Source organism: Python bivittatus, unplaced genomic scaffold (genome assembly GCF_059951505.1).
Source record: "Python bivittatus isolate LINGU-HERP-01145 unplaced genomic scaffold, Pbiv_v1 ctg000800_np1212, whole genome shotgun sequence".
In the NCBI taxonomy this organism is placed as follows: domain Eukaryota; kingdom Metazoa; phylum Chordata; class Lepidosauria; order Squamata; family Pythonidae; genus Python; species Python bivittatus.
The window spans coordinates 412677-429818 of NW_028277105.1; the positions used below are offsets into that span (position 1 = coordinate 412677).

Sequence of the window (17142 nt, forward strand, 5' to 3'; positions counted from 1 at the left end):
GCCCTGAATTAGTTTAGGACACTCTCCCATTGCAACAAATGTTATGTTCTCACCAATCATTGCTACAGTATTATTGGTTTGATGAGGAATCTGAAATGATATTCTTCCCTCCAGACTAAAGTGGCACCATCTGGTCCTACCTGAGGACAATCTTACCTGCAGGAATTATCTCCCTGACTGCTGATGCTTCTCCAGCTCTTGGAAGACACTTTAAGAGTTGAGAACTTCCTTGGGAAGCCTGGCCAAAAGGTTGTCCCTTTTCTGACTTTGAACTTGAGGATATGAGTAGCATAGAGCTTTGATTCTCCCACCTTTTGTTCGGTATAATGCAGCAGATCCTTTCATAAACCTTGTAGTTACTCATCCCAAGGGTGCTATGAACATTATTGGGGGAAGTTGGAATTCCAGGAAAGATCCCTCATCGTGGGTGGGTCACAGAGGAAAGGCCAGATTAAATATCCATTAGGGAAGGCTATGACACCCTCTCCAGTATTCTACCTAGAAAACTGAATAGAAATTCACAACCAGAACCTGTTGACATGGCGATAGATTATTTATTTGTTTATTTTACTGCTTAAACCATCCAGTAGCAGAAGCTCTCTAAGCAGTTTACAATAAAAGACACTAAAGTCAAATTGAATAAAAACACTTATAATAAAAAGCAAAGACACCAAGTAACCTAGGCAGCTGGAAGGCAGTCATTCAAAAACCTAAGCAATATTAATTAAAATACAATTAAAAGGCAGTTACAAAGCCTGGGAAAACAGAAAGGTCTTTACCTGGTGTCAAAATGATGCTACCGTGGATGCCAAATGACCATCTCTGGGGAGGGCATTCCATAAATGGGGTGCCACCACTAAAAAAGTACCCCCCCCTGTAGAGGCCCACTTTACTTTCTTCAGTGATGGGACCTGGAGGAGGGCTTCATGGAATGAATGACCAGACTTCCAGATTGGACAGTATCTCATGAGCAAGTGGGGAACAGCAGGGAGAAAGTGTGAAGCTATTGCTCATGATGTGGCTGGAGGAAAGCTTCTAACATGGCTGAAGGCAAAAAGAGAGTTTGATGCTTTCTTGGTAGGTGGAACGTCAGAACCATGAACCAAGGCAAACGTGATGTCAGAGCAGAAATGTGACTGAACACTGAGGTCTATGGAGATTTGATTCCTGAACTAGAGCCAGGTATTCTAAAAGCGAAGGTAATTGTCCCCTAGAAAAACAAGGCTAACTGCAAAGCTCCAGGGGGTGATGGAATACCAGCCAAACTATGTAAAGCCTTGCAAGATGATGCAATTAAAAGGCTACTTGTGGTGTAGGAGCAGGTATGGAAAACACAGAAGTGGCCAGGGGATTGGGAAAATGTCAATTTCTATTCCACTACCCAAAATGGATGGTACTAAAGAATCCTCAGACTTCCAAACAGTTGCATTTATCCCATGTGCTAATAAAATCATGCTCAATATTTTGCAAACTGGATTTCAGCAATCCCTGGAACAGGATCAGCCCACCTTCACATTCAGTCTCCATTCAGAAGAGGCAGCTGCACCTGAAATTACATTGCTACCATTTCCATGGAGAATGGAAATCATGCGAGTTCCAAAAAGATGTCAATTGTTGCTTTCTTTGGGCTTTGAATTCTGCAACCTACAACAAATTGTGAACAGTCTTTAAAAACTATTTTTAAGTTTTTATGGGTATAGCAGATCACTAGGGTCATTTTTTTCTGGTGCCTCTCACACATATTTCTTTTTCCTGGGAAGAGCTTAACTTTTTCATCTCCATTTTCCATGCTGCCATTTAGATTGGAAATTCCCCTTCTGGATCTTGGCTTTGCAGATGGGGCGCTCCAAGGTCCCGATCTCTTTCTGTAGCTCACAGAAGGTGGAGATGCAGACACAGCAGAAGTGATGGCCGCAGTTCAGGGTCACGGGGTCTGTCAGATGCCCCTTGTGAATGGGGCACTTGGCTTCTTCCGCCTTCACATTCATGTATGCTGGGGCTGAAGCCATGACAGATGTGGTCTCCACAGCTGTGTTGACAGAAGAAGCTCCTTGCAAGGCCTGGAGGATGAGAGCAAAATTAGTTGGTGAAAGGACTGCTGGTGATAACATTTTTATAAGCCCATCTTCCAGCATTCACCTGCCTTTTAGACTCTATAGGTACCTCGAGTATTTTTCCATCATGGTTCCTCTGTTGTCTTGATTTAGCATTCTTTGTATTTATTAAATAACGTGCAGTCGTAGATGAAAAGTTAAAATACAAAACATTGATCATAAAGGCCCACTCACAGCTGAAACTAAACACACCTGGAATATCTTCAAATCCAACAAATTTTGACTGCCATTGTTTCAGCCAGAACTGTGGCACTTTTCCAGAGATTTCATGGTCTGGATCACTGAATAAGCAACACGGTATTGCATGCTGGGACCAGTCCAGAAAAATGTGTGCTTAGGTGCAACAGTCTGTGGGACTGACCTGGGGGGACAGGAGGAAGACCCACAGACTAGACCACCATCATGGAAAAGGTATCTCAGCCCGCAGAAGCACAAGGGGCGTGGGGAGGGTCTCAGAAGTGACCCACCCTAGATTTCTGAAACATACAGTAAAACTAAAGGAGGGCAGAAATGCTTTCAGACTTACAAGATTCTGTTATCCCAACCTCACAATACAGGCGGTGTTAGTACTATGTCAGTGCTGTCCAAACTTGGCCACTTTAAGATGAGTGGACTTCAACTCCCAAAATTCCCCAGCCAGCCATCTTAAAGTCCACTCATCTTAAAGTGGCCAAGTTTGGACAGCACTGTACTATGTCTATCAAGGGGACTTGGAGGGAGACTCCCGGGAGACTGAGATATGTCACAGACAGGTGATAGAAGGAGAAAAATGCCCGCTGTTGCAGAGGCTGGTCTGAATTCAGCTGGTTCCATAGCTAAGATTTTTTTCCTTGATGCACCCAGTCAGTGAGCACGTGCTAGAGATTCAGTAATTCAATAATGATTCATCTGGGATTCCTGGGTTGGCAGACCGGAAAGGCGATCAGCTGCTGTCAGGCAGAAGGGAAAGCGGAAAGCGAAACTGACTTCGCCCAGTTTTGCTCTTTTCCCTGCTCCGTCTCCTGACTGGCTGGCTGGGAATTGGGTGGTCCAGGCGGGTCTTCCTCTGCCGGATGGTCGTCGGGGCGTTAAGGGGGCATCGGACGCCTAAGAGAGGAAGGTTATGATTTCACCCGGCCGTTCTCCTTTCTCTCTGCGGAGTCCTATCAATGGCAGCACCAGTTTGATTTTGGCCTTTCTCAGGTGCTTGTCGCAGCCTGTTTCACTCCAGGTTTTCCTCCGTTCCGTCCCAGGAATGTTTGCTTCTCCCCAGTTTTTAAAAACACTTTTCCCTTTAACAGGCTGGCTGGATCAACTGATCGGGGTTCCGTCCCAGGAACGTTTGATTCTGCCCACTCTGGTTGTTTTTTCAAACCTTTCTCCTTTAAGAAGCCTCCCATCTGATCTGCTGGAAAAGGAGGGAAGCGAAACTAACTTTCAAAGGGAAGCGAAACTAATTCTCTCTCTCTCTCTCTCTCTCTCTCTCTCTCTCGGCGGAGGAGGCGGCGATGGCGGCCGGGGCGCCCGTGCTGGACCTGCTGGAAGAAGCCACCTGCCCCATTTGCCTGGAGTATTTCCAGGACCCCGTGCTCATCCCCGAGTGCGGCCACAACTTCTGCCGCAGCTGCTTGACCCGCAGCTGGGGGGAATCGCCGTCGGAGGCTTCCTGCCCCCAGTGCAGACGGACCTTTTGTCCCAGGAACATCCTCGCGAACAGGCAGCTGGCGCGTGTGGTGGAGATCGCCCAGCGCTGCGACCCTCGGGGCGAGGAAGGAGGGAGCTTCTGCAGGATGCACCGGGAGCCCCTCAAACTCTTCTGTCAGGACCACGAGACCCTCATCTGCGTGGTCTGCGACCGAGCCCGAGAGCACAGGGACCACCGGGTGACTCCTCTGGAGGAGGTGGCTCTCCAGGAGTATCGGGTAAGAATCAGCCTTGAGGGCAAGGAGGAATCACTGTGGAGACCTAAAGCTGCGAGAACAAGTTGTCAACTCTTAGTGACCACTGAGATAGATTTTCTGATGACAATCTGTCCCTAACCTTGTCTTTCAGGTGCCCCCATTGTCAGTATCCCTGAGTCCATCTCCCTTGCTGCTGGTCCTCCTCTTCTTCTCTTTCCTTCCTCCTCTCCCAGCATCAGAGCCTTCTCCAGAGAGCAAGGTCCAAATGCCCATTCCTAAAAGTGTGGTGATTCTTTCAGATGGGGGTGGGAGTCAAGAGTGTACAAACCAGTATTTCTAGCTTATTTTATTTTATTATTCACTTATAAGTTCTGACATATCCAGAGAAGTCTGCTCATTTTAGGACATCAGTATCAAAGGGCATTTCTGAATTAGGTCTTGATCATGTAGTCAATCCATCTTAGGTATGAAATGTAATAAGAGTCACTGAACACGATGCTTTGTTCAGGACCCTCTCATTTTTATCCACCACTATTTCCAAGATCTTTGCTTTGCTCCCAACACATTTTGGTGGGGGAAGCAAAGTATGACCTTGGTCAACAATGAGGTCAATGACATAGTCAAGGGCTGCGATGTGCCTACCTCCTGTTGGCCACTTATCTTCTTGGGGGCAGCCCCCTTCCCTCCCAGTACTTGGGCAGGCCCCCCACTGCCATTTGGGCTTTGTCTGCAGACCCCTGGCTTCTGCAGGGGCATCGGTCTGAGCAACGCCTGACTGGAAGGCCCCAGTTGGGCACAACGTGGGCTCCAAATGGCCCAGGATCTTCGGAAGGAGCAACCAACCCATTTTTGAAGCACAGGTTGAGCGCTCTTTTGAAAGAGATCTAGACCTCTATTGTAAAAGTAAGACTAGCACGAAGAGAGCTCTAATTCTGCACTGCCGAGGAGGTCCATTGAACTGGGGAGAGAGAGAGCCAGGTTTGCCAGCTTGGAGTTGCTGATTCAGTCACCAATGATTCTCTTGATGCTTTTTCCATGAGGGATTTCATGTTTCATGCCAGGTTTTATTAATTTGGGGAGTGCCATTGACTCCACCCCCTGGAGTAAATCTATCTATATGGTTGCTGAGAGGTGACATTGACTTGATGTCACATCATCAATCCATTTTTTCCTACTCTGTGGGCTACTTCTGAGTGGTGCCATGCACAGCTGTGGGAATTGGAAAGCCATGAGGACAAGGAGGATTATTTTCATCATTATTATTAATAATAATTAAACTCGTATGCTGTATGACTCTCAGTGACTTTTGGGCGACTTACAACCATCAACCAAAGAAATTAAAATAAAATCAATAAAACATTAAAGATGAAAGACAGCAAGTGTGAAGAAGTGAGGGGTCTCACTCTCCATGGCCACAGGTCTGAGTGAATGAAATTTCACTTCTAGACAGATTTAGATTAGATCCTCCTTATCAACATTAGGGAAGGTGAGCTGGCAAAAGGCACCTGTTTCTCCATAATCTCTTTATAGCACGGTGGGACCTCTTGGTTACTTCCCCTCAGGACTGTCAACCTTCCCCTTTCCTCTTAGCACAGTCTTGAGAGGTAGGCAGGGCTAAGATGGAGTCATTGCCCAAAGCCACCCAATGAGAAGGGAAAGAATGGCAGGAAAGGGAGCTGCCTCCATCTCCTGGTTGCGGCACCTGAGAAGCATCAGGTGGGCCTCTGAGAAACAAAACGTTGAGCCAAGATGACCTTGGCCTACCCGAGCAGGACTTTTCTTTGGGGTCTGCACTCAGGGCTGTTGAGGGCTCCATGATGATCTTGATCGAGGAGAACAGCAAAGGTGTTCTTGGAAAGAAAATCCAGCAGTGTTTCCTTCTCCACCTAGCTTCCCAACTCATCTTCTCACTGAGATTGAGATTAGATCCTCCTTATCAAAATTAGGGAGAGTGAGCTGGCAAAAGACAGATGTTTCTCTATAATGGGTTTATAGCACAGTGGGACCTCTTGGTTACTTCCCCTCGGGATAATCGACCTTCCCCTTTCCTCTTGAAAAGGAAACACTCCGCAGGGGTGTTGGAGAAACTTAAGGCCTTTCTCCTAGGTTCCTTCACCTCTCCGGCCCAAGCCATAATTTTGCAACACTCTCTAGCAACACTGTCATTTTGCACTTGTGAAAATGACTTCCTTGATTTAGTTATGAAAGTGTTTAACTTTTCAAACATTCAAGACTTGAGCTTTTGATTGTGCCATTTAAAAAGGAGCCTCCCCCCTTGCTTTTGGGATCTTAGAAATAAAACATTTACCCCTGTCTCCTCTCCCAAATGTTCCTAAGTGTGAAATTGAAGGGCCTGAGAAACAATTTGGATACAAATTTCATGGGAATGTATTTGTTTTCCTTCCCTATTTTCCATGATGTATGGAAATTAATAGGATGGGATTTATTAAACCTATTTGTTTGGTAAAAAAGATTGCCATTGTGAAGTCTTTTTTGGGGGGGGGATATTCCTAAAAGAAGCATCGTATCTTATAACTAGGTTTTCCCTCACAAGTACTTCTTTACTGAAAACCTCAAAAAGAGAAGAAACTCAGAACCTTTATTTTCTCTTCAGATCAAGGTTGGGGATTGCCTGAAGGCTCAGAAGGAGGAGAAAGAAAAAATTCTTACATACAGAAGAGAAACAGAACGAAAAATGGAGCAGATGCTTGTAAGTATTGATCCAGGGGTGATGAGCTTCCGGGCTAACAGACCATGGTCTCTTTGTCAGTAACGCTTTTCCTAAGAAGTGAACCCATCCTGAATCTGTTTCAGAAGATGGAAGAACGTTTCTTTGAGTGGGGTGACCCATGGATTATTCATCACAATTGGCTGAATGAGTCAAAGTTCGGTTAAGTGCATATATACATAAACCATGATTTATAAAACAGGGGTTCACTTTGCATAATATATTAATGCAAACCATATTTCACCTTACTGAAAAATGTGAACTGAAACTTTCTTTCCACCTACATTTTGGAATGCCCTGATCTCCTACAGAAAATGTTCATGAAAGATCATTTCAAAGTGGAACCCTTTTTTGGTTTTTAGAAACCTTTCCCCCTGCTCTTGTTGATGCCAAAACAGTTGAAAAGTCAAAAGGGTTTTTTCCCTAGGAAACTCTCCCATCTCATTCCTGAACTCTTCAGTGAATCTGTTTAATTATCATAATAGTTATGACTTTTGCCTTTTCTATCTTCTTCTTCTAGGACCTAATCAAAAAAGAGAGAGAAAACACAGTGGCTGAGTTCAGAGAACTACGACGTTGCTTGGAAGAACAGGAGAAGCTTCTGCTGGCCAGAATGGAAGAGACGGAGAAGGAGATTATGGCAATAAGGGACAAGTGGCTTGCCAAACACATTGAGGAACTTTCCTCTCTTGAGGATCTCATCCAGGAGATAGAGGAGAAGCTTCAGTGGCCAGCAAGCAAACTCTTACAGGTAAGGCATGAACTTGAGATGATGGAGTGGAGTGGTTTAGACCCACCACAGAAATACTCTTTTTGACTCTTTCCATGGAAAGGAAATTGGAAAATATGAAGACTAATGGCTCATATGTCAGGAGACGTAATTCAGAAAAACCAGGACATGCAGAAGCAATAGAATTCAAAGTGCTGGTCACAATCTCTAGGCTCTTAATGGTTTTCAGGATGCCTGCATAGGGTTCCTATGACTGCTAAGGCACGTGGTGGTGGGTGTTCTTTGGAGGGTCTCTTCTCCTGTGGGACAGCCTAATCTCCAGGGCAAGAAGAGCCCCCACATTGAGGGCCTTCTACAGAGTTGTAACCACCTGGATTTTCCAAAGGGCCTTCAGAGATTGATTCTAGAAGCATCAGTGCCAGATTTTTTCCTATTCTATTGATAGATTATTTTCTTTTTTAAATATTCTTTTCTTTTTACTATTATCAATAGAGGCAAATATGTGTAGCTCAGGGTTGAACTCTGAAGTCCTTGGGGTTCTCTGAGCTTGGTTCTTTTCTTGCAAACATTTCATTACTCATGCAGATGGGAGAAATTTGCATGCAGGCAAACCTCCACCAAGGAACAACTATTCTTTCTTCATGAATGCCTACGACAGCATACCCTACCCACCAGCGTCAGATACAAACCCCCAATAAACAGCACAGCTGGATGGAAAATAGCACAACAAAATGGCCGCAAAATGGTAAGACTTACGATCATGGATGCACACCACAGATTTAACAAGTGCCAGTGTACAATAGACAACCTCAAGGAACAACTAGAACTGACCATGACCCCAGAGCATACTAATATACTGACAACCACCATCCAGAACACGTCCCAAAGACAAGCAGAGAAAAGAAAAACAAGACTTCAAACTAAACTACTCAAACCCCAGAAACAAAGAGGCACCTGAACCAGAATGGGTAATCAACATGTCCAGCTGACCACTATCCATAGCAGAATACAATATCCTCCAGAAAATCCTCAACTATAACATGGACAATGTCAATCAACTAGATTTCTATGCAGCCCTAGAAGCAGCATTCAAAACTACAGGACTTAACACAGAGACCCAACAAAACATAAGGCAATCATACCACAGATCAGAAGAACATGGTATCAACACCAACTCAGCTAAGGAAGGACCAAACCATCATCATCCTCCCAGCAGACAAAGGCTGAACCACAGTTATTATGGATAAATCACAATACCTGCAAAAAGCCAAAAAGTTATTAGAGGACAAAGAAACCTACATCCTAGTTAGCACCAACCCAATACAGAAACTAGACAACCTAATCAAGAGAACCCTCAATGACCTAACTAAGAAAGGCCAGATCACAAAGGAAGAACAGTGGCGGAGGAAAAGTGGTGGATCCATCCCCCCATGCTTCTATGGACGACCAAAAATACACAAGCCTGACATATTGCTCCGACCAATTGTATCTTTACCAGAGACTCCAACATACAGCATAGCGAAAGAACTGACAAAAAAGCTTGGGCATCTCACAGAGAAGAGTTAATATTCTATCAACTCCTCACTACAGTGCCTCCAGAAAATCAAAGATGTACACATAGATGAAGAAAAAATTATGGTCTCATTTGATGTCACAGTACTCTTTACGTCCACAAACCCAGAACTAGAGAAAGAATCCATATCAGCAGTACTACACAACACACCCGACCTAACCAAAGACACCCAGATCGAAATACCCAGAATCATGGACTTCATCAACCTCTGCCTCACCACCTATTTTCAGTCTGATGGACAAATATACCAATCTGAGGCACACCCATGGGATCACCACTGTCAGGACTGATAGTGGAGATTGTAATGCAGCGCATAGAAGCCATAGCACTCCCACATGTATAACCAAAATATGGATCTGGTATGTAGATGACACCTTTGTTATAATAAAAAAGGAGCAACTAGAGAAGACACATGAAACCATCAACAACATCTTCAAAGGAATGAAATTCACCAGAGAGGAAGAAAACAACAACATGGTACCTTTCCTGGATATCCTCATCAGCAGAGGAAACAAGAGTAAATTAGAAACCCAAGTTTATCACCCCCACTAATCAAGTACTACATTACCAAAGTAACAACCCAACCTCCCACAAGAGGAGCTGTGCACAAACACATTGCAGCAACCCTGAACAGCAGAAAAAGGAAACAGACTACCTATACAACATCGTCTAAAAAAATGGATATCCACGCAACTTTAGCAAAAAGTGCCTGGCCACTCAACCTACTACAACACAACCAACACAAGCTATGAAAAGGATAACACTGCCATACATCAGAACCATCTCAGAAACCACCAACAGACTATTAAAACCACATGGCATCTCCGTAGAACACAAACCAACTAAAGCCCTCCAAAATATCTTAAGTAAACCGAAAGTGCCCAGTAGCACAAGAAGAAAAAACAGGAGTCATCTACAACATACAGTGCAAGAGCTTTAAGAAACACAATGTAGGACAGATAGGCAGAAGACTGGCAGAGCGCATCCATGAACACCAACGAGCAGTCAGAAGACATGATGGAAATTCCTTAATCTCACAACACATGGCCAGACTCAACCATAGCTTCAACTGGGAAATGGTCAGCATCTTAGACCAAGCTAAATCCAAAAATGCGAGGGAATTCCGGGAAGTTTGGTGTTCAGACAAGGCAGCCATCAACAGGCACACAGAGATAAACAACATCGACACACTATTCAAGAGAGACAATACAAAGGAAACCAAAGGACCAGAACATCTCCTCACCAGCAATCCCCATCCAGATGGGCAGAGGTTGCCACCAAGATTATCACCAGACGTGCAATCAAGCATTAAACAATACACTAATCAAGGAACTGCCAGAGGGAAAAACCAAACCAAAACCAAACCCACACCCCCACCAACACTGGCAGGGCATGCCGCTGTATATAAACAGAGAGCAAACCCCACTCCCTTCTAGCACTGAAGAGGTTACCTAGCCGGGTAACGAAATGTTGGCAAGAAAACAGCCAAGCCCAGAGAACCCCAAGGACTCCGCAGTTTTACTATTATGTTTAATTATATATACCATAACCTGTATATCAGCTGGGTAGAGTTTTTCTAAGACAATAAAGTAAAAATAAATAATACATCTCTAAAAGAGGTGAATGGCTGGGGAAAAAGACAAATGGGATGTTTTGTTTTCTTTTCTTTTAAATGGAGGTACTTTTTGTATGTCTGTGTGTGTTTGTCCAGAGGATTCACTCACTTATTTTGTGAATTTAAGTATATAATTCTCTGCACAGGAAATGGCTCCTTTCAGTCTTTGTCTCTTTTTCTTTAGGACATAGGAAGCGTCTTGGAGAAGTAAGTGAATCCACCCTCTTTCTTCTTTATGACCCCAGAGATTGGCAGCTCCTCCTGCTGGGTCCCATTTTGGAAAGCTCTGCTTGTATTTATTGGCAGTTCACCTTAAATATAACTTATTTCAGGGCTCTGTAGATATTTTCTCAGACTACTTGAACCGAACATAACCCAAACAATATTTGACACAATCAATTATTATTATTAATTATAAGAAACACCCTCTGATACTAAAATATTATATTTGTTTCCAGGATTTCTCACTCATTTTCATTATCAAAATAATTTATCATTTTTCCATCTATCTCATTTTTAGTGAAAAACCATTTTCTATAAGGAAGTATTTTGTACTTCTTTTTTCTAAAAAAATCATAATTTAATCCTTTCTGCAGTTTCAATCCTCTCCAAGTTGTCCGGAATTGAATGGCATGCATCTCCTTAAAATCTTGCAATTGGAAAGGGCCACGGAGGCCGCGAGATCCAACCCCTGATCTTTTGCAGGAGTCCAAAGTAAACCTTCCATGGCAGGGGGCTGTCCCGCCTCTGCTTGAACCCATCTTACAAAGGGGATTCCCACCTCTCTGGGTATCTAGACGGTCAAGGCAGATCAACCATGATCTGTCTCAATGCAGCACTGAGCCCTGGGGAGAGGCTTATCTAGGTGGACTGACCACTTTGCTTTGCAAACAGGAGCTTCTCCATTTGCCATGCAAGTGAGGCAAAGCGGGAAGATCCTCCATGGATTAAGAGCTGGGTGCTGGTTCACAACATTATACTGGAGAGACAGTTTGCTCAAATCTGATGAAGCGAAGCAGGAGGCTCCCCTCCAGAGACATGAACAACCTATTGTTGGTTCTGCAGTCAACATCCCCTGTGAGTCTTCTCTGCTCAAGGCTAAACATTTATTGTCGGTCCCTCTTCAAAGGACTGAATTTCCAGCCAACTTGGTTGCCATTCTCTGAGCCTCCTCAAAAATTCTTTTTAAAATGTGCTGCATGAAACTCGACCCTTTAGCACAGAACAACGTAGCACTAACCCTGATTTGGAAACTTTGCCTCTGTTCATGTACCTTTTCTGGTAGATCACGGTGTGGATTCATATTTAACTTCAGTTTGTATTTGGCCAACCTTGCAACTAGTAATTGCATTTTTCTCTATTAAATTTCATTGAATTACTTCTAGTCAATCAAGATTAATCTGAATGTTACATCTGTCTTCTAGACTATTACCTCCTCACACAATTTAGCTTTTTTCAAATTTGATAAGACCCAATCCACCCATTTGCCCAAGCGATTCAGAAGAATTTTAGAGGGCCCAGGACTCATTTAGGTTCCTCTCTTAGCTTGGGGAGGATGGATGCGTGCAGTTTTGATCCAGCTATGGATCCACAGGGTTGCCATGGTGCCCAGCCCTATTTAATTAGCTAGTCAATCCTCAAGCACAATCTGATGTTTTAGAAAGCTTCTTCTATTGACAGGATGATAAAGAACATTGTTTCGCTCTACCAGGTATCAGGCAAAAAAGCCATCAAAGATTCCAGTGGCTTTTCCTCTAGAGCTGAAGTGGAGAATCTGGGATTACAGTGATATCAGTGTGTTTCTGAAAGGCATCATGAAACAATTCAGAGGTAACAAAAAACAGCCGTGGGGGTTTTACGCTGGATGAAATGTTGATCCCAGAACATCAAAGGGAGATTCTCTGTTAGTGTCAGGAGGGATCAAAGAGGGATAGATTTCAGGCTCAGTGGAAGAAACACCTTCATTTCTCCGTAGAAAGGGCTCTGCATCTTGAGCACAAGGAGGGATAACAGGAGCTTTCTGATTTCTGTCATTAAAGATGTTCAGGCTAAAAAAAGGAACTGCTATCTAGTCAAGGCTGACTTTCTTCCTTTCCCAACACCACATGCACTGATCACCAGGGAAGCAGAATAGGCCTTATCTTTGGTAGCCAGTTAGAGTTTGGAGTTGTATTTTGATTAAAAAAAACCACTGAGGACATTATGGCATTTAGCTTTCCTTATTCCCTGATCTGAGGCCAGGGAAAGCAAAGAAGACTCTATCTGTAGGGAGGCCCTGCTGTTGATCCAGTTCCAATGATGAGATGCTGAATCTCTCCCTTTTCTTCCCCAGATAATCTGGAATTTGGACTTCAACTGCAGAAAGGTAAATATGAGTTTTAAGAATCTCTGTCACTTGCTATTTGAAACTCTTATCCCCATAACCTTAATAGAAAAATCATATAGGATCAGACACCTTAAAGCTACGAAGATCCAGTAAGGGTATTCCAGAAAACTGAAATCAGACTCAGCTTAGAATGAACTATCTGGACAATGGGGAAAAATTGGTACTGAAACGAGCATAGAATTCCTCTTGTTTTTGAGCAATAATGAATGCGAGAATCCTTCCAAGAGGGAAGAATCCCAAGGTGGTGGCCCCAGCTTTTTCATCTTTGGCAGCCTTTGACTCCATTCCAGCTCCTCCACATTGGTGGGTGTGATCGAGAAGAGGCTGCCATTGGCTGCCCTGAGCACCTTCTTGACTTCCCTCCAATATTATGGCTGAGCTGTGCTGCTTCCTGTTGCCCTGGAGCGGGATACCCTTTTCCTAAGGCACTTTGGTGCCAGAAGCAGAGCTGAGCCCTGTTCCTGCCAGCAGCTAGCAAGAAGGCAGAGCCAGACAGGGCTGTCCTGGATATTTTGCTGCTGAGGGTGGACCGTCAAAGGGGCTTTCCCTCCCATCCCACGAGAGCTGCCCTGTGGAGAGCTGGTGGCTTCTGGGAGCTTCTGATGGTCCTCTCTAGAGACCTGGGCAGCCTGCAGATTATGGCTTCCTCAGCACAAAGGAGCCATGATCTGTGTCTGTGGGGTGTGTGTGGCAGGAGTGAGAAGGGTTTATGAGGCTTTGGGCTGCATGTCCTTTGGAAAAGATTCTGAATCAGTACTTTGACCCTTGCAAGAACACAGCACCCCTGAGCTATTATTAAAGCAGACAGACATGTTTCACTCTCCTGCATTAGCCTGAAACACGGTGTGGCTCCTTTAAGAGTCAGAGTGGATTCCTTGAAGCAGCAGCATCTTTAGTTCTTCATCCTTACAAGGAAGGGTATAAAATTTTAGGCTGCTTAAACAGTTAGTATAGAGGCTGTGACCTCATTTGAGATCAGAAGCACTTCTTCCAAATAAATTTCAAAGGTTGTGAAGGCTGAGAGGGTCATGAACGTTAAAAAGGTTGCCCAACTGTTTCTCAGCACCAGACCTGAGAAAACACTCCCTGGGTTTATAGGGTTTGCACTTTGCAAAGAGTTTGCTTCTCGATTGCTTTTCTACTTCAACATTACTGTTATCAATCTTCTATGCAGTGGGTCAGATTCACTGCCTCATTATGAACTGGCAAGCAGCCAGGTCATTGGGAGCAGAGGAATCCGGTCCGGTTGGCCAAACCAAATGGCAAAATGGAGCACCAGGAAAATGCCCAGTTGCCTCCATCTTGTGGTCCATCAACATGATGAAAGGAAAGGTGCCTGGTTCCTACACAAGATCCCCCCGTTTTGTACGTGCATGTGATATCATGATGCTTGTACAGAAAGGGCGGAGCTTCATCACACTTCCCTTCCATAATGGGCCCATTACCTCTGTGGACCTCTCTGACTCTGCCAGTTAAGGATTGAAACATGGCAGCCTCTTGCTCTGCCAGCTCCTCTGAATTAATGCTCCAGGAGGAGTCCCTGTTCACATCTTGGCCCTGCCAGGAACTCACTGAAGGCAAAGCCAAACACTCTTCGCTCCCAACCCCATTCTTCCCACCTGCAAGATGGAAGCTAATGAGACTGAGGGGCAGAATTGCTGGGAGGGTGTGAAGCAGCAGGAAGAGTCAGAAGGAGCAGGCAAAGGTTAGGTGTTGGTGAAAAAGCAGTGAGTCTTCCAGTCCTGGAGGGGTGCTTGGAAGCTGATCTCCTTTCAGAGAGGAGGCCCTAGATTTGATTTATTGGGAGTCACAACTCAAAGCAGACCTGCAGCTGAAGCTCTTTTTCTTCTCCTTCCTCCTCTTCCCCCTTATAGTAAATGTCATTCTGGATCCAGACACAGCCCATCCTGGCCTCGTCCTCTCCGAAGATCGTAAAAGCATCAGAGCAGTTGATGAAGATCAATGCCTTCCCAAAAACCCTGAGAGATTTGAAAATTGGCTATATGTCCTTGGCTGTCAGGGGTTTTCAACAGGGAGACATTTCTGGGAAGTCACTGTAGGAAAGAAGGAGGAATGGTATGTAGGGGTTGCCAAAAAGTCAGTGAACAGAAAAGATTACATCGAAGTTTGTCCTGAGGAAGGGATCTGGGAGGTTGGGAAATGGGAAGGGAAATACCGGGCCAACTTTCCCCCAAAATACCCCACACTGGTCCCAACTGAGGAGCTCAAGAGCATCCGAATCTCTCTCAACTGTGAAGGGGGACAGGTGACCTTTTTTGATGCCCAGACCGCAGCCCTGCTCTACACGTTCTCGGAAGCTCCCTTGGCTGGAGAGACCCTTCTGCCCTCCTTCTCTCTGAACAATGATGACTGTCTGACGCTCTCTCCCTAAAAGTGGGGACATACATGGAGAAAACTTTGGAAAAATCTGTATTTGCCAAGCAGTGATCTCTGAAAGCCTGTAGAGCAAAATTGCACAGATATAAATACTGCCCCAAATGGAAATTGGCTTGGGGGAGGGAGGATGTGTCCTACACAGAACCTGTGTCAAAGCTGTGCCTCATGATTACCTGCATCTTCTTATAAGTGTTTTGAAGATGTACTGATACAACCTTTGCAAAAAATGATTAACTATTTTGGAAAAGGGATGAATACTAGAAAATTTGAAAGGAGCGAATATTGGTTTAATTCATAAAGAAGGACAGGATCTTACTTTACCAAAAAAATGATCCATTTATTTACTGAACCATGACTACAAAATATTTACTGTGGTTTTAGCTGAAAGAATGAAAGGTGTTTTGCAGGACTTTATGCGTGAAGATCATTGAGGAAACCCACCTGAAAGAGAGTTGAGGGACAATTTAAGAAATATTCTTAATATACTAGACTATTTGGAAGAATATAATGGAAAACTACCATGTTGATATTTCTTGAAATGGAGAAAGCATTTGACAGTTTGGACTGGATTTTTCTATTTGAAATTTTGCAAAAAATGGATTTTGGAGATAACTTTATTACATGGGTAAAAGTGATACATATGTCACAAACAGCACAAGTTCTAGTCAACCAAGCTCAGAGGACACCCAGCAGAAATGCCTTCTCTACGAACCTCTCCGTCTAATGGCCATGCCTTCTCCTTCACTGGCTTCTTTTTAATTTTATTATGCTAAACTACTTATCAAAAAGAAAATATAAATGCATATAGTATTAATAAATGTTAAGAGTAGTGATCCAAATTAGTAATCAGAACCATGCATGGAATGGAGCAAGTGGACAAGGAGAATTTTTTCTCTTTCTCTTGAAACACCAAGAACAGAATCATTCAGTCAAGCTGAATTTGCTACTTCGAACTAATACCTTGAGCCAAACGAGACAAGCCACCTTGGTGGTGCTATAGGTTGATATTGCTATAGGTTGGATTTGGTATTGTTGCTCTGTGATAGAAGTGTTTAAATCACTGAAGATTCCACATGATTTTTAGAGATATACCGTGCCCACCCACACTCTGTAGCACCTGGCCACGGCACCCGCCCATAGGCCTCACCTCCTGGCCTGCTTGCCTTGGACTCCCACCTGTTCCCACATTGCGCTCACGTGAGGTCCTCACTTAATGACCCGCATGGTCCTGGGGTTACGATGGCAACCAGGACTGCTGGGATTGCTGTTGCTAAGCAATGGTGTCAGGTGACATCGCGCTTTACAACCACATTGTTTAGCAACGGAAATTCCAGTCCCAATTGCCATCATAACTCGAGGGCTACCTGTAAAAGTAATAAATAAAACACATGCACTTATGTTGAGAAGTGTCCTAGCATTGAAAATTTCTTTTCCTCAAAAGTATCAGTTCACAGACTTTTACCCAGCGTGTGGATGGCCGGTTGATCTGTACAAACCAACCATTCTAACCCTAACCCTTTGTAAAGCCAGCAAAACCCTGACTGGATTTGTTTATCCCTGATTTGTTGAAGAAATCATAACTGGTTAGGTTCATGCATCACGCTAAGTGATGAACCGTGGTTTTAGAGACCCAATGGCTGGAGTAATACAATGAACCAAGCCACCACCAACCAAATTAGATGACAACTTTGCTCAAGGTGCGATCCCACCCGTTAGACA

The 17142-nt window shown here is 44.2% G+C and overlaps 1 protein-coding gene across 1 annotated transcript; it reads left to right on the forward strand.

Moving 5' to 3' along the window:
- The first annotated feature begins 3090 nt into the window (after window positions 1-3090).
- Window positions 3091-16897, forward strand: LOC103065698 (zinc finger protein RFP-like). Its single transcript, XM_088128674.1, has 8 exons — window positions 3091-3296; window positions 3596-4015; window positions 6609-6704; window positions 7243-7473; window positions 10825-10847; window positions 12352-12470; window positions 12973-13005; window positions 14901-16897. The coding sequence occupies exons 2-8, from the start codon at window positions 3602-3604 to the stop codon at window positions 15416-15418; spliced, it is 1434 nt and encodes a 477-aa protein (XP_087984800.1). The 5' UTR covers window positions 3091-3296; window positions 3596-3601; the 3' UTR covers window positions 15419-16897.
- The last annotated feature ends 245 nt before the right edge of the window (window positions 16898-17142 follow it).